The following is a 16,315-nucleotide window of genomic DNA, read 5'->3' as shown; positions in this document are numbered from 1 at the left end:
ATTTTTTCACTTGACATCTTGTGTCAACTTTTCGCCAATTTGATGTCAGGTATTAGTAGGATTGGAGCATCTAACCTGCATGAATGACTAGCTGAGGAGCAACCCGCTTCGTGTCATCTTTTCAGCTCTATGTGGACGAAAGCAAAAGACAATGAATTGTAGATTTATATGGATGGTTATAAACTTAATAAGTGCTGTTTGAACGGAAATTCTGTGGGAGTGGTAACTCAGTTCGAAGCCCCAATTTCTTCATCGGCCTGTCCTATTACTATTCATATGGCTTAGAAACGTATTGCACGACAGTGTATCCCGATGGATTCCTCATCATTCATCATCCGACATAAAGCTTTCCGAACTGGTAGAATCTGCGTCAGACTCAGGGCTATTGGTAGTATTGGCTTCTGTAACAGGTCTTGCGGATTTTTGGAAGGTGCTTTGGTCGTTGAAGGGGCCCTTGAACTTGAAATCTTCATTTCCAAATTCTCCACCCTCCCAAAACCTCGCCGAAAAAGCACATTCCGTCAATCTCACGTCAACACTGATGGCAGGATACAGCTTGCCAAAGACATTGGCGAATGCTTGACCTTGTGGGTATTTTAGTAAAGATGCACCTTGCGGATTGGATGGGTGAGAAGGAGAAAGTCAATGATACGTACCAATTATTTCACCATTTTTCGTGTAAAAAGCAAAGTTCTGCTCAAAGTTGACGCCACACCCAATCACGTCGCCCTCGCCGAACAGAGGACCGTACTGAGTGGTGCTGTCAGTGCAGACAGCTTCGCCATCGTCGCCAAAGTAGCCCCATGATCCGTACGTCTCTCCCAATCCGTTCTCTAATGATTCGTTCTCATTGCAGAAGCCAACCGCGAAACGCCTTCACGCCGAGCACTTGTTAGTAAGGCTGTTTCCAAATATACAACACATTATGTGTTAAAGAGTTGACTCACCCTTTGTTGTTGTTCCCTCCGTTTTCAATTGAAACTTCGAAGTAGTAGACCCCGTCTTGTTGAGGCCACATAGGGTGGTCAGCTCGTGCTATGCCCTTCAGTGTGTCTGACTTGAGCGGACGATCTGTGACAAATTATCAGCATTCAATTCAAAACTTGCTGCGAGAAATGAATAGAACTAGTCCTCAACGTACATGTTTTGGAGACCATGATGGTTCGAGCATCTTCACCTCGGAACAGTGCCGCAGACAGATCAATCTCGTGCCATTCCCGTGGTAGCTTCGTAGGAGACAAGGGTTCGGCCATCCGCTCTCCTGCTTCAATCACAGCCTCCTTAACGGTCTTTCCAATGTCGTCGTTGTCATATCTCAAGACGGCATGGCTAATCATCCAACCGTCATCGTCAGTCTGCGTCCGGATGTTCCGCATGTTTTCAAGCAGCCTCTTGACAACTTCAGGTTTACCGGAGGCCACTGCGGCATTGATCGCTCGTTGAAAGCTGCTTTCAAGTGGATCAAGCGTCTTCATTTCCTGCAGCACTTGACTGAACGTGTCGTGACTGCTCAACCAGCATGCCCAGTACAGTGCGTCACGCCCTCGAGCATCCTTTTTGAAGAGGTCTGCGCCGCACACTATCAGTTCTGAGACCAAGGTCGGGTAGTCTCGAGTGATGGCGTACATCAACGCTGTCTTTCCCCATTGGTCTTGAAGATCGAGGTTTGCACCGTTGCTAAGCAATTGTTGGACAACGTCGATACCTTGCAGCACTGCCAGCATAAGGGGTGTCCGGCCGACAGCATCAGTCTCGTTGGTGTCGATGCCCTCTATCCCCCACAAGTACGAAAGAAGCCCGAGGCTCTTGTGGATGATGACATTAGAAACTGGGCCCATCCCATGTTGATCTCTGGAGGAGATCTGCCCTCCTCCCTCCAGGATTGCCTCGAAAATGTCGTCCCGACCTTTGCGGATGGCTGCTTGAATTGGTGACTCGCCAGAGCTGGCACATAGGTTTGGGTCAGCCCCACGCTGCAACAGTTGCTTGACTTTATCCACACTTTCACCATGTATAGCGGCGATGAGAGCGGTGCCATGCTTTCCGCGGCTGAGAATATTTACCCCCGCATCCCATTCCAGACAAAGATCTGCAACATCCCAAAAGCCGCGCGAAAGGGCGTACTCCAGAGCTGTTCCTTTGGGTCCTCCACAGTAATCGACCATCGCGCCGGCCTCGAGCAAAAGGAGTGCATTGTCCTTATTCCCAGCAGCGACGGCGGTACAAAGAGGGCTACCGTAGTGCCCTCCCACCACGTTTACATCGGCGCCAGCGTCTAACAATGCTCGCATTGCGTCAGAAGACCGTCCAGCGACAGCCTGTAAGGCTGTGTGATGCTTGAAGTTCATGCTAGTCAAATTGGGCTCCGCTCCTTTCCCTAGCAATGTTGTGACGACTTCGACCCAAGCACCGCCTCCATCTGCTGCGGCGATAAGCGGTGTTCCGAGGCTCTCGCTGAGTTGATTTATGTTGACACCGCTCTGCAGAAGATATTCCACAACGTTCAAGTGGCCTTCATACGCAGCAAGGTGAAGCGCGGTTTCTCCCTTGATGCCGGTAGCGTTTATGTCAGTTCCCCTGGCTTCCAAAAGCTTCAAAGTCTCAAGCTGGCCTGCTTCTGCTGCGACGTGAAGAGCCGTCAGTCCTTTAGTGTTTCGAATGTTGGGGTCTACTTCGGCGTCAAGGTAATATTCCACGGTCTTGAGCCCGTTTGTCTGGTCTGCGACAAACACAAGCGGAGGCTCTCCTGTGGCAGTGGGTAGTGTTGGATTTGCCCCTGCATCGAGAAGAAGCTTCGTGATATCCGGGTTGTCATAGGCTGCATGGAGTGCGGTATATCCATAACTGTCATCTCGAAGATCCAAATATGGTGACCTCATAAGAAGTGCCTTGACGCATTCAAGCTTGCCATTCCATGATGCACGCCAGAGTGGAGTCACATTCTCGTCGTCCGATATATTTATATCGGTGCCCTCATTATCGAGAAGAGCCATCACAGCACCCGGAGTCGGCGCCGCTGCTCCATGAAGTGGCCTCTCGCCGCGATTACTCGCGGTGTTTGGGTCAGCACCCTTCTCAAGGAGGAGCTTGATCAATTCAACACCACCTGCGGCAGCAGCGTGGTGCAGCGCTGTAAGCCCCCCCTCGTCTTTATCACTGATATCCCAGCCATGGTCCAGCAACAATTGAGCGACCTTCTCGTGATTATTTCTGGCAGCAATGTTCAAGGCGTTCTTACTTTTTCCTTGTAATTTGGTGGCCTTGCTATTTGACGAAGAAAAGCTTTCGAGTAAAGCTTTTGTGATGTCCAAGTGGTCCTGGCTTACCGCAAGCGTGAAGGCGGTATTGCCTTCTTCGTCTTGGGCAAGAACGACATCTTGTCTTCTGACATTGTCTTTGCCAAAATGCTGCAAAAGCTCTTGGATGACGAGTGTGTGGCCATGCAAAGCGGCTTTATGGAGGGCTGTCTGGCCAGATATGGCCTCGTCGTCTATTCCGGCGCCTCGCTTGAGCAGTGTCTGAACCGTCACAAGTCTGCCAGACATTGCCGCAAAATTTAATGGGGTCAATCCGGAAGCATCTTTCTCGTTTACTCCGAATACTTTGGGTGCGTCTGATATGAGGCGCAACACAACTTCGTGATGCTGTTGATGAGCCGCCAAGTGTAGCGCTGTTTCACCTTTGGGGGTTCGAACTGCAGTTATGTTTTCGGACTTCAGAAACTCCTCAACAAGCTCGACAAAGCCCTGTTTAGCCGCAAGAAGAAGTGAAGTTGATACATCCCACCCTGAGTTGTATCTCGTGTGCGTGAGTAGCTCACGCACAACGTCCATGTTGCCCTTGGAAGCCGCTAGTTGCAAAGGAGAAAGCACGCCAATTTCCTCGTCGAAATGATCGACTACGGAAGCTACGTCGCTTCCCTCTTTATTTTCGTCTTCGTCTCGCTTCTCGTCCGTCTCTTGACTCTTTTCCACTTCTTCATTCTTTTCGCTTGGGACGACGTCAACTTTGTCGAGACTCTTTGACTCGGATACCAGCAGCCAATGCAATATGTCGAGAAACCCCTCTTCGGCTGCCACATGAATTGGTGTAAGCCCGTTGCAGGTTGTGATCTTCAAGTCTGCCCCAGCTTTGAACAAAACCTCACATGTCGAATAATGCCCGTGCTAAACGGCTAGGTGGAGGGCAGTCTTTCCAGCGTTATTCTGCCCATTCTTGTCAACCTCCTTCTCCAACAAAAGCGTCACAATTTCGTCGAAGCCTCCTGCAGCAGCCATATGTAGAGCATTATCGCCGATGCCGGAGACTGCCTTGACGTCCACGCCAAGTTTGATCAATGGGCGTACAATCGCCATCTGCCCAGTAGTGGCGGCTAAATGAAGTGCTGTGAGGTTGAACCCAACAACGACGTCATAATCTGCCCCCTTTTCGAGAAGATACGCTGCGATCTTCTCGTTGCCGCTTAGCGCTGCCAGTAAGAACGGTGGTCTTTCAAATCTATCGTTCATTTTGACCGTGTCTTTGTTGGCTTCGTAAAGTGTCTCAATGATGTTGAGGAAGCCGCCGTCGGCTGCCCAACACATCGCATCTCCACACAACGCACCAGCTTCAAGAAGTATATCGACGGTATCCTTTTGGCCGTTACCAGCAGCCAAGTCAAGAGCCTGGGTCAGATTTTCATCGCAGCCTTCCGTAGCTTTCGTTTGCTGAATTGTTTCCTTCGCAAGGTCAACGAGTCCAAACCAGCAAGCTATTTTCAGACCACTGTCCAGCTTTGGGTATCTTTCAGTGGAGAAATCTGTATGCCTCTGGTAGAGTTTGAACCACGTTTCGATGTGCTTTTCCTTGCCAAAGGCCGCATCGCCATCAGGAGTGAAGTCACCATGGTTGACAGTGGCCAGAGAAGCCTGCAGGATCAAGGAATTACCACGGTCGATAAGGAGGTTCCGAGCTTGTTCGCCATTCGCATTTCGGGTGCGGAGGGCAGATGAAGAATCTCCCTCTTCGAGAAGGACAATGTTGAAAGGCTCCATAGTATGTTTGACCAAGGCTTACTCGATAAGGGAGGAACTGGAACGCAAGTGGCTCTAGTCTGCCTGTCAATATATATGCGTCACTCTTTTGCTTTCGCGAACCGGTACGAGACTACAAAACCCCAGAGCAGACAAACTGGAAAGGTCTTGGGAGTCTCCACACATCCCACAAGAGAAATTACGAGGATGCCTGACAGGGATTATGCGCAGGTGTATGCAGTCATGGTGGACTCGGCGGCTGTATTGTTGAACTCGTTGGTCGCCTTCTTTTCGTTGTCTTAAAATAGGACAGTATTGGCATCCAGGTTCGGTGCGGGGGCGTTAGTGATGTACAGACTGTATTCAAGTGCGTTGGTATCGGTGTCTCATGCGTCTAGGGGACCCGGCCGCCTGATCCATTCATGGCGCTCGCCCATCAATCATTCCCTCCACGCCATCGCCGTCGGCGAGGCTTCCGGTGTTCATGAAATTATCACCTACCAAAGAGGCCACATGCAACGATCCCAAATTGAAATCACTCGTCTCCCTACTTATCGACACCATGGCACCAGCTGGACTCTTGGAAGGCAAGAACAAGGACAGTAAGTCCGCCGGAACGACTCGTAGGGGTGAGCCGGAAAGAGTCAGGAAGAAAAGAACAGATGCAAAGGAGATCCTGACGGCTGCATTGAAAACGGACTTCAACGACGAAGAGCAGGCTGGAGCTTTCGAGAGCAAGTACAAGAGCAAGTGGGAGAAGAAGTCTGCCAGTAACATTCTATGCGTTCTAGCGAGAAAGGACGAGTGGGAGAAGGACAGAAGCTTCAAGTGGACCGACGAGAAAACCGGGGAATTCCTTGCCTGGATACTGAAAAGCTACCACACACTTCTTGAAGTGAAGGAGAAGACGTACCAGATGTCACCACTTCACCTAGCTTTGATGCAAGATCACACTGCCTTCATCGAGGCAGTGCTGAGCTTTCCAAAGCTGATGAACATCAATCAAGTTTTGATTGAGAAAGGCCAGCAGGGAAACGCCCTCCATATTGCTGTCGACAAGACCTCCTCCTCACTGGAGCGCCTGGTACAGAAGTGCGCTCAATCCGTTACCATGTTCACCTGTAAACATCCAGGCACTGGCAACACGCCTCTCCATGCCTGTATGTCGGTAGACTTGGACGCAGAGATCAACGATGGTGACTCCGAATCTGAAGATGGCGATGAGGATGGCAGCAGCGTGGCCTCACAAGATCAGAGCTCGGGGCCTTCTGATGACGAAGATGAGATCAACAAGTCAACGCTGCGTCTGATGGTTCGGGGGAGTTTGAATCAAAGGGGGGGGCAATCAACCAAGATCCTAGAAGGTCTTTCTCCTACCGATAAAGTCCTCTCAGCCGTTAAAAAGCTCATCGACAGCCATCACAGAGTTTTGTTCAGCTACAACTTGCAAAATCGGACACCCTACCAGGAACGGCTTTATCAGCTCCAGAAGGCAAACGCCACTGAAAAAGGTTCTCAACAGACTTCAAAGCCAGGATCTGGCCAGGACGAAACCGCTGTTGACTTGAGTGGCCTTCAAAAAGCTATAGCTGAAGACCAAATTGCTTCGTACATTCGTTCTTATTGTGTCAAAAACTTTGCGCGAGACGACGTTATGAAGTGTCTCTATACCACTGGCAAAGGTTCGTCTCGCCCGCTTCTACCAGCCAAAACGCTGGGCTAGGTCCCAATCGGCTGACCGCTTCTTTAGAAAAGCACATTGAATTCGATCTGGGGGGGCTGGGGCGTGATACCATCACAAGAGACTATCTTAACCAGCTGTCGAAGCATTTGCAATTCGAGAGCATATTGAAGTATGTTGCTCTTCCCAAACTCGCCATGGAGGCTCCACCGAGGCAGAAGAAGTCAGAGTAGGTTATTTTAATCCATGATAATGAACACTACGCTTAACAAAATATCTTTTTTCTCTCAGGAAGCAAGTTTCCCTCAAACGCGGGCGCTCTGATCTAGTTCCTGTGTTTCAGTGGCTACGCATGTACGGGCACGTCAAGAAAATTGTCAAAGTCATCGTGCTAGACGATCAAGACCCTTGCCACGCTGACTCCAGTATTGAGGAAGCTCTGAACGGCTTTGAGGTTGAGATATGGGACTGGAAGAGGCTGGATCTTAGTACTGAAGTCATCCGAAAATCGACTAAAGTCGTAAGAGAAATATCTCTATACTCCACAGGAAACAACGCTGTTCTGATGGGGTGGGCAAGCCTTGAGGGTCTACCAAACAAGGAGCACTTTCCGGAGGTTAGTTTGTCGGCCAGCTCCAGTCACCCTCACATGTTTTAACAAAAGTATCGTAAGCTCAAAAAGGTGAACTTGTGTATCCGAGAGGTAAAACCAAGATGAACCCCAATTGCTTGCTTATACTTCGTTAACCGCAAGTCTTGTCTAGGGCTACGAAGATCACAAACGCTTGATGGAGAACATAAACAATTTCAAAGCCAAGGTACAAACAATGAGCGATGGTCGAATCACCGTAGGACACATTCTGGATAACAATGATGTGAGCCATGCGTCCGAGTTTCAGAGTAGCGCAGAATACCTCCAGCCGTAAGTACTTTCCGCATCGGTCAGCCCCTTGCTTACCGAGTAGTAGCGAAAATCCATGGATTGAATGCTTGGTGAAGTTTTCTAAGCTGATGGAGAACTGTCCCTGGTCATCCAAGGTGCGCCCCGTGAAGATTGCTGTCATCGATGACGGTGTAGATGCATCCGTCTTGAGTCTCGACGGCAAGATTGCCATTGGAAAATCTTTCTGCCCGTATGCCAACTCTTCTGAGTTGATGAGCCCGTATTTCGTCTCTTCTAGCAACCATGGAACGTGTATGGCTACTCTCATATGCAGGTTGTGCCCCATGGCACGTCTGTATGTCGCACGGCTTGATCAGCGGCAAACATTGGGGAGCAACCAGCGGCATGTTACTGCCAAATCGGCTGCAGAGGTAAAGTGTTATTGGAACACAGGCGAAATTCGACTCGAAGTGCTGACAATTTCATACAGGCAATTCGATGGGCTACAGACTGCGATGTCGACATCATCTCAATGAGCTGGACGATCGAAACTCCGGTCCCAGGGAATGCCGAGATGAAAAGCCTCGAGGATGCGGTGAAGGCTGCTGAGAGCAAGAACATTGTCATGCTCTGTTCTACCAGTGACCAGGGAAGCCTGACCAAGGACTATTGCTACCCAGGTGACTTTGGAGGCTGCATTAAAATTGGCAGTGCTACCAACACAGGTGACGCAATGGCGTGGGTAAATGTGGAAAAGGTTGATTTCCTTACTCCGGGATCTAACGTCCCATTCTCAAATAACGAGGGGAAGATTGTCTGGCACGAGTCTGGCAGCTCGGTCGCCACCGCCGCCGCATCGGGTCTGGCTGGCTTGCTGATGTTCTCCAGTTGGCTCTTGAATAAAGCGGATAACCATTTGAATAACTCTAACAACATGAAGGTGGCTTTCAAGAATTTGGCAGCGGATACCAAGTATCCCCGCGTTTACGAGCGCCTGGAACAGCGATTCAAGGATGTCTTAGCAAGGGCAGAGGACAATGAGTCGAGGAGGACAGAGGATCTTCCTTTGACCTGGAATATATTTTGCAAGGAGGCTCTGGAGGATGTCATTCGTAGGGTCAACGATCTGAGTTAATCTTATCTCGAGGGTTCCATTCAGATCTTACTCAATCTTTCGGGCACTACTATTCAGTTTCTTCTAGTCTTTCGCTCTTCGTATTGAATATACATACATCACGTTGGACTCTGTGTTCCTACATCGTACATAGTTTTGTCACATTCGTGACAAATAAACGTCAAATCCCATTGGGATAGGTCTCCCACGTTGTAAAAAGACATTGTCAGATTTTAGCGTAGCCATACAACTTGCCACAGGCAAGCCCCCTCTCCAGAAGCTAAAATAAGAGTACCGCTCTTTTTTCAGCACCTCGTGGCCATGGATCACAGGTAAAAAGAAGGCCGAGTGACCACGCAAAGCCAAGAAGAACTGCAAACTCTGCTTCTCCACTGGGAAATATCGCAGCAAACAATTACAATGACACCCCTGCCACTCTCCCTCAGCCAACACTTCTTCCAAGCCACCGGCATCCGCTTCAGCTACCTCGTCCGCGGCGCCGGCCCCCTCGCAGTCATCCAGTCCGTCGGCTGGGGTCTCTCCGCATCCTACCTCTTTAACGGCCTCGGCCCACGCCTCGAAGCCAACCGCACCGTGTTGTACTTCGAACCCCGCGGCAATGGCGACTCAAGCAAAGCAGATCCATCCACAATGAACGCGAGGACCATGGTCGAGGATCTGGAACACCTCCGCTCTCACCTCGGCCTCAAAGCGTTCCCGCTTCTCATCGGACACTCGCACGGCGGTGCCATCGCGTTGCGATATGCCCAGCGATATCCAGACAATGTCCAAAAACTTCTTGTTATCGCACCGCAGGTGATGGATTGCGCTCCGGGACATGTGAGGGCGTGGATGGAGAAGCGCAAGGATGATGAGGCGTATGCTCCTTCCGAGAAGAAGCTGATTGAAATCGCGAAGGCCGGTGGACCCAGGGACGATGAGCACTTCAGAGAGTCTCTCGACACGATGTTGGTCTGGTGGTTCGCTGATGTGAAGAACGCTGACATCCTGAGATGGGACATGGCTGGGCCTGTGGCGAGCAAGAACCCCGCGACTGCGTCAGCGTGGCAGACAAACCGTAATGATATATCTGAGGATAATAAGCTGCCTCATATCAAGGATGCTGGATTGGTCAAGGCCGAGACGCTGATTCTTCAAGGAGAGGAAGATTCAGTCTGTAGCGGAGAGGGAGCGCAGGCCGTTGCTGATGGTATCAAACATTCTGAGATCAAGGTTCTTGCAGGAGCTGGACATTTTCCTTGGATCGAGGCGCCGGAGGAGTTTTGGAGGAAGACAGATGCTTTCGTGAGGCCTTGAAGGCTTTGATTTATAACAACCTAGTTATAATTATGAAAATATTGATAGCGGTGGCAGCGTATTGTGCCTGATATTGAAAACTGCCTCATTCACGTTCATTGCTCATATCCAGGCAGATGCTTCTTGATATTCGAGTGGAAAGGAAAAATAATGTCAACAACCGTGGGCACTACTAAGACGGCATGGGAAGAGACCGCGGGGACAACGAGGAGGACGAGGGTGACAAGGACGGCAGTAACATCAATAAAAGCAATAACCATGAGTAAAGCTACTCATGATAATAGAGATGATAGGTATAATTGCAACACATTACTCTAGCACATGGGCTGGAGCAACTAGCCAGACGGTAACTATCATCTCGTGGAATACAAGCTGCAATCGCCAATATTCGATGAGATCGAAGCCGAGATGTTTTTCCAAAGTCTTTCATCACACCTGAGTTGTCGAATTCGCATCTCAAGACATGCCATCCCAACTTCCACAACTCAAACCACCAGATTACTGAACACCCCCGAATATGATATATCAGAGTTCTTGCCAAGGATAAACTCTGATATCGCGATTCTCCACGTCATGCAATTCTTCAATTGCCGTTACCCACCGATAGGGCTTTTGCCGTACTCCGCGAACCCGACGGCCAACTGCCGGTTCGCCGGGCTACCTCAGCCGTAGATACTTGAGAACGGCAGACCCGGGAACATATCCTCGCCAGACCGTCCATTCCTTTACGGTATCTCACTTTTATCTCAAGAAACATAAGACGAACCTAGTTCCCTCTCTCCAGAAACGCCCACGGCATCACCCACATACCACCATCACCACCACAATGTCCGACCCAGCCTACGCCGACCAAATCGCCTACTTCAACACCATCCCCTGGGTCTCCGCCACCCTCTCCGAGCCAGGCCTGATCTCCATGCCGCCCATCACCCGGCACTTCGACCCCTCCCTCCGCGCCTCCGAGTTCTGGGGCGTCACCCTGCATAGCAAAGCCACCATCCCCTACTTCATCGGCTGCTTCCACCCCCCTCCCTCTTCCACGCCCTCCGATTCCGCACCCCTTGAGGAGCGGTACATCGCCCACGTCCGCTTCTTCCTCAAGCTCTCCCACGGGCTAAGCACCCTCGAGCGCGAGCGCGTGCACGGCGGCGTCGTGGCCTCCATCTTCGACGAGTGCGCTGGCGCGGTAGGGTTCGTGAATAAGATGTATGGGAGGATGGAGATGCTACCTCATGTGACGCGGACGTTGGAGCTGGAGTATCGGAGGGCGGTGCCGGTGGGGGCGGTGGTTGGTGTTGTTGCCAGGCTGGTCAAGGTTGAGGAGAGGACGTTCGTGGTTGAGATGGAGATGGTGGATGAGGAGGGGGTAGTGCTAGCGAGGGCGGAGGCGGGGTATGTTGTGTTGGAGAAGAAGGGGAGGAAGGGGAAGTTGTAGAGGGTGAGGGTTGGGGTTTATTTGAGAGGGAGGGTGTCGTGAGAGTGGTCTCTTGCTGTCGATGAGGGCGGGAGTTTGTAAAGCTGGGTTTTGAGATATACCGAGAAGGATTAGAGCTGACGGAAGCAATTCTATAACGACACATATATCTTCGCTGCTGAGAAACTAATCCAAACCATTCTATCGTCTACTTGCTCTAATATCGCTTACATCCTGTATCTTGTACGAGTTCCGCCCTCTATCATCATTCCACACTCTACCTCTTCCTCACCCCAACCTCCGCCAGCACCTCCCTCGGCCCCAGCCCCATCCACCGCTCATACGTCTCCTCCCCCGAAGCCCACACCATTCCCAGCATCCCCGCCGCATTCACCCCGCCCCCGTCCACATCCATCTTCGTCCGCGGCACAACCACCATCCACCGCTCGCTCAGCACCACATTATGCGGCACCGCAACCCCGTCCTCCTCCACAACCTCCTCCCGCCCAGGCACCAGCGCCGTTGCCGCGCGGAGCATCTCGCCATACATCCCAGCTACCTCCTCCCCCCCGGGAACCCCGTTCTCGAACCGTTTGAGGAGGTACTCATACGGCACCGCGGCCTCCAACGTCTCCTCATCAGGCCACAGCCGGAAATCTGACGGGGCGGGTATGACTTGCATATGCTTATGCAGCCTTGAACACCCGCCGTCCTTCCCGCAGTTGAAAATCACAAGATACTCACTTCCCCCCTTCGAATTCAGCCCGCGCAGAACATCCCTCGCAGCTTCTAAATCCTCCCTCCCCAACGGCTCGAACTGCCGCCGGTAGCCGTTTGCCGTGAGGAGGATCAAATGCGGCCTGTACGCGCAGAACTTGTTGAACATGAGCACGTGCGTGTTGTTGACGGGGGAAATGACGAAGCCCGCGACGGAGATGTCGCCGCCGGGGATCTGGCCCTCGGAGTCGAGCTCCATGGCGTTGGTGTCGGTGGCGAGTGAGGGTGAGGGCGATTTGGGCGGCGTGGTAGCGGCGTCGAGCTCCGAGTTGTCGAAGACGGCTGCGGGCTTGGTTTTCAGGGCTGATGTGAGGCGAAATTCGAACTGCCTTGGTTAGGTTGGTGTACGTGAGATGGGGAGTGATGGATTACCTCGAAGCCGCCATGTTGGTGGTGAATCTTTTTGAGGTCGTCGCTGTAGAGGACCGTCCCCTTGCGCACGAGGGCGTCGAATTGCGCGAGGACGGAGGCCTCGACTATGACCTGGGATCCCATCTTTCACGGATCTTTATCGCAAATTCCGAAATTTTGTTGTTGTGCTGGGCAGATCTGGTGGTTGAACCTGCAACGTCGCAGCTGAGGCAAGGCTGCGCCTTGTTCTCTGACGGCGAAGGGTATGACGACATAAGATACATCCTCCCTTGAAACCACCCAAAACCATACCACCGCGAGCACTTTCACATGCGCAATCGGGGAATCCGCTTGACAGAAATGTATGGCTTCAATGCTTGCTTGCTGCTATTAAGATATTCTGTACCAAAAGAACGGCGCCACGCGGTGCGTGGGCCCGGTGAGGTGTTATGCTACAAATCGTCCGCCGGACTCCCTCCCTCTCGCGTGCCGGCATCTCGTCATCCGCACTTGCTATATGCTTTTTCCGTGACAAAAAGCCCTCCCATGATATCGTACCGCCGTATCACCGTATAAAGCCTCATCCGTCTGCATCTCGCACTACCCGTCCGGAGTGATAATCATACACAACCCGTCGTCTACGCGGGGGGCACGGGGGCAGCGGGCCCAGTACCGGTGGCGGCGCCGCGCTGGACGGGCGGGGGGAGGAACATGGGGAGGTAGGTGACGGCCAGGGCCATGACTGTCGCGCGCCCGTTAGCTATCCGTCATCCGGGCCGTTGCTTCGCGAGGGGAACGTACCTGACATGCCGACGGAGAAGTATCCCGGCGTCGCGGAGCTCTTCTTCGTTTCCTCGCTCTCGCCGAGCCAGGTCTGCACGGAAAAGACGACGGAGGCCCTGCATTTTTGTATCGTGTCAGCTACTTGTCCAGACATCCCGACCTGCCACATATCGAATAGGGGCCGGCAAGCGAATCAAAGGTGTATTTTCGCGTACCATCCGATGAACTTGTTGCGCGTGAGCATCGCAGCCATGGGCAGCGTGGACGACAGCGTCGACGAGAACTCGGCGTTCTCGCCCTTGGCACGGGGCTCCTGGTAGGGGACGACTGTACGCATCACAGGTTAACCATCGCGATATCTCCCAATTGAGCCGTGCGGAAAGTGCTCACTCAGGTCCGGCCGGCGCATATCCCTCTTGCTTGCCATTGTTGCGGATTTGGTGCGGAAATGGGTGGTTATGGAACGAGGAGGGAAGCTTTGCTGCACGTCGTCGCGATGTTCACGTGCTGCTACCTTGCGAGGTGAAGCTTTCCCCAGCTCCCCAGGCGCAATCACACAAACCTCACGCCTGATAAGTTAGGCATCGTTCCTCCCAAGCTGGGGAAGCAGCCCGGCGGCCGGCTGGCCTCCCCCGCTCAGCCGACCACGTTCTCGGATACAGCCACACCCCGGGCGTGGTCGCTGCAGTTGCAATTGGCCGCGCGAGCCGTCGGGCGGGGCCTCCGTCCGCCGCGCTGCTCAACCCGATCTGACAAGATTACGATACTTTGCGCGGGTGAGGTTCCGATAACGAAGGGACACCACTCTGAGATTCTGGCGTCATCTTGGCCTGAGACCGGACGGGGAGCACCGCCTGAGCTGTGCCGCGGGCCGGGCGTAACCCGGTTTGCTTTGCGAGAGGGGGTTTTCACGAGGATGCGGTTGTTCTCGTTCGTTGCTTTTTGCCGCGGTGCGAGAGTTGGATAAATTGCGGCTGTGAAGATGGAGCGGTGCGAGATACGACGAGGTGCGAGTCTGGCTTCGCGAAATCCAACAGTGTCAGAAATCTTGGGGGCCGGTTTTGCGGGGCCTTTTGCTTCGGGAGATGCGGCCTGCGGAGGGGCGCGGACTATGGACATTACGGAACTTGCATCTTTCGGAAAGCTGGGTTTCGAGAGCGTTGATTACATATTGCAGGCCAAAAACACAAAATCAGCAAAAACATGTAGTCGTTGGTCAGCGGCCACTCCTCCGCATTCTCCGAGATTGCCCACCGGGGGTTTTCTCTCGGGGGCCTGGTGTCGTTTGAGCGGCCTGCATGCCCAGCTCTTACGATGGTCTTGTTATCTTGGGCGGAAAGTCTCGTCATCTGCGGGCCACCTTTTCTGCAGGCTGGCGAAGGCAGGCAGGCAGACTTGCATGCCCAGGGAAAAGATAGGTACGCAGGCCGCCTTGCTGCTGCTGCTGCTGCTGCTGCTGCAGGCACGCCGCGGCCGACCTACAGCCTACAGGAGCATTTGCTTTGCTTGAGGTGCTTGCTTCCAGGCCGCCCCCACACGGGCCCTGCAGGTCCCTTCAGCCGGATGGAAGGTGATCCCGTCGAAGTGCGTCGGCCAGAGATGCGGTGTGTTTGCGTTGTATGGTGCGCGTACCGGGACAGGTTCTGGTTGCAGCGACACGACGAGTGGGCCAGCTGGACTGCCGAGCTGTCTGTCACTGTCTTGGGCATCATCATCGTCAACGTCGACCACTTGCTGTGGTTTTGAACGGGTATGCCGCCACTTCACTCATGTGTTTTTGGGCCAAATACCCGCTGGCTAAATCAGGTAGCAAGCGAGACATTGTCCCAGTCGGGCAGCGCGGCATGCCACATGGACATGGCCGTGGTGGGACGAAGAGCATCCAGCTGGCACCGTCTCGCCTTTAGTGAACCTCACACCGGCTTCCACGATGTTGGACAGTAAGTCCAGGCACGCTGCCAAGTGCGATGTGGTGATGGGGTCACACGGCGGGTGTCAGCTGAAGGGATCCCCGATGCGCAATCGTTGTGTGCATCAGTGGTTTGTTTGGCACTGGACCGGCTCGGCAAGCGTCGTGGGAGAGGCACTTCATTGGCGGCGGATCGCATGCAGTACTATGGCAGATTGCGTGACACCTGGCGACGATTCGGCCATATCGAGACAGGGCCCCAAGCACCAACTTAGCACGATACACGCAGAGACAGACGGCGGCGCACCACCCCATCCCATGGCGGCCCGGTGCCTGGTCTGGTCTGGTCTTGTCCGATTTTGCGTTTACAGGCCCCCCCGACGGGTGGGCTGTCAATGGCTGGTTCGTTCGCGCCAGCAGTTTAGAGGATTCCGTACGTAGGTACCTGGGGAAAAGAAACCGAACTTGCCATTCGTGGTAGGCATTCGTGGAGGGGGGCAAGCAGACCTGGGACAACAACTAGGATGGGGATCGTATAAGCCGAGGGTAATATAGCGACGTCCGCATTGGCTGGGCACCGGTGGGATTTTGGATTCTCTGGACGAAACGCGGGAAAAGGAAGGCCGGGTGTTTGTGTGTGGTTGTTGGCTGTGCCGTCAACGTTTCCCTGACGGCGGTGCGCCGCTCAGATGTTTTCGTCTTTGGGGGGGCCTTGCTATGTTGCTGCTCGTCGTATGTTGCCCACCCAGGAGGAGGCAAAGACAAAACGACAGCGGAGGTTTGCAGGGCAAATCGGATGCAGATGAACAGAGACAGCCAGCGATGGGTGGTGACTGGTGACTGGTGATCGATGCGGTGTTGGGAGCGAGTGGTTGGCTGGCTGTGGGCTTTGGTGGCGTCTGCTGGGGACAAGAAGGCGAGGGATGGCGTCCCGAAAGGGGAAGCTTGAAGTCATGGGCGCGGGCCAGGCCTTGAGGCGTTTTGGTAGGTGTAGTGTTTACAGAGTAAGGTAGGTAAGTTTTCTCTCGTTGGCGGCTTTCCCTCTCCGGGTTCCGCGAGCGTGCTCTCTGCGGT

At 53.1% G+C, this 16,315-nt stretch overlaps 7 protein-coding genes across 7 annotated transcripts; 3 read left to right on the top strand and 4 right to left on the bottom strand.

Annotated features, from left to right (window-relative positions):
- Positions 1-324: 324 nt before the first annotated feature.
- Ank1-0 (Ankyrin-1) lies at positions 325-3,545 on the bottom strand (the record flags this gene model as incomplete). Its single annotated transcript, XM_032032791.1, has 4 exons — positions 325-584; positions 657-874; positions 948-1,071; positions 1,142-3,545. The coding sequence occupies 4 exons, from the start codon at positions 3,543-3,545 to the stop codon at positions 325-327; spliced, it is 3,006 nt and encodes a 1,001-aa protein (XP_031888180.1).
- Positions 3,546-4,166: 621 nt separating this feature from the next.
- Ank2-0-0 (Ankyrin-2) lies at positions 4,167-5,033 on the bottom strand (the record flags this gene model as incomplete). The annotated part of the gene is made up of 1 exon (XM_032032794.1): positions 4,167-5,033. One exon carries the CDS (start codon positions 5,031-5,033, stop codon positions 4,167-4,169), a length of 867 nt encoding a protein of 288 aa, XP_031887933.1.
- A 541-nt stretch (positions 5,034-5,574) lies between these two features.
- Positions 5,575-8,711, top strand: isp (Intracellular serine protease; the record flags this gene model as incomplete). Its single annotated transcript, XM_066152522.1, has 8 exons — positions 5,575-5,614; positions 5,675-6,694; positions 6,763-6,922; positions 6,985-7,309; positions 7,367-7,396; positions 7,458-7,615; positions 7,662-8,007; positions 8,067-8,711. The coding sequence occupies 8 exons, from the start codon at positions 5,575-5,577 to the stop codon at positions 8,709-8,711; spliced, it is 2,724 nt and encodes a 907-aa protein (XP_066008100.1).
- A 399-nt stretch (positions 8,712-9,110) lies between these two features.
- Positions 9,111-10,007, top strand: pip-0 (Proline iminopeptidase; the record flags this gene model as incomplete). The annotated part of the gene is made up of 1 exon (XM_032032796.1): positions 9,111-10,007. The coding sequence occupies one exon, from the start codon at positions 9,111-9,113 to the stop codon at positions 10,005-10,007; it is 897 nt and encodes a 298-aa protein (XP_031887935.1).
- Positions 10,008-10,833: 826 nt separating this feature from the next.
- CGGC5_v011362 (uncharacterized protein) lies at positions 10,834-11,442 on the top strand (the record flags this gene model as incomplete). The annotated part of the gene is made up of 1 exon (XM_032032797.1): positions 10,834-11,442. One exon carries the CDS (start codon positions 10,834-10,836, stop codon positions 11,440-11,442), a length of 609 nt encoding a protein of 202 aa, XP_031887934.1.
- Positions 11,443-11,698: 256 nt separating this feature from the next.
- Positions 11,699-12,693, bottom strand: APA2-0 (Diadenosine 5',5'''-P1,P4-tetraphosphate phosphorylase 2; the record flags this gene model as incomplete). The annotated part of the gene is made up of 2 exons (XM_032032798.1): positions 11,699-12,523; positions 12,571-12,693. The coding sequence occupies 2 exons, from the start codon at positions 12,691-12,693 to the stop codon at positions 11,699-11,701; spliced, it is 948 nt and encodes a 315-aa protein (XP_031887929.1).
- A 494-nt stretch (positions 12,694-13,187) lies between these two features.
- CGGC5_v011360 (Uncharacterized protein) lies at positions 13,188-13,759 on the bottom strand (the record flags this gene model as incomplete). Its single annotated transcript, XM_032032799.1, has 4 exons — positions 13,188-13,291; positions 13,351-13,448; positions 13,548-13,659; positions 13,723-13,759. The coding sequence occupies 4 exons, from the start codon at positions 13,757-13,759 to the stop codon at positions 13,188-13,190; spliced, it is 351 nt and encodes a 116-aa protein (XP_031887928.1).
- Between the last annotated feature and the right edge of the window lie 2,556 nt (positions 13,760-16,315).

Source organism: Colletotrichum fructicola (assembly GCF_000319635.2).
Source record: "Colletotrichum fructicola Nara gc5 chromosome Unknown KSG_Nara_v1_contig06, whole genome shotgun sequence".
NCBI lineage: Eukaryota > Fungi > Ascomycota > Sordariomycetes > Glomerellales > Glomerellaceae > Colletotrichum > Colletotrichum fructicola.
The sequence above is the reverse complement of the archived record's forward strand: the minus strand, read 5'-3'. Positions and strand labels throughout refer to the sequence as shown.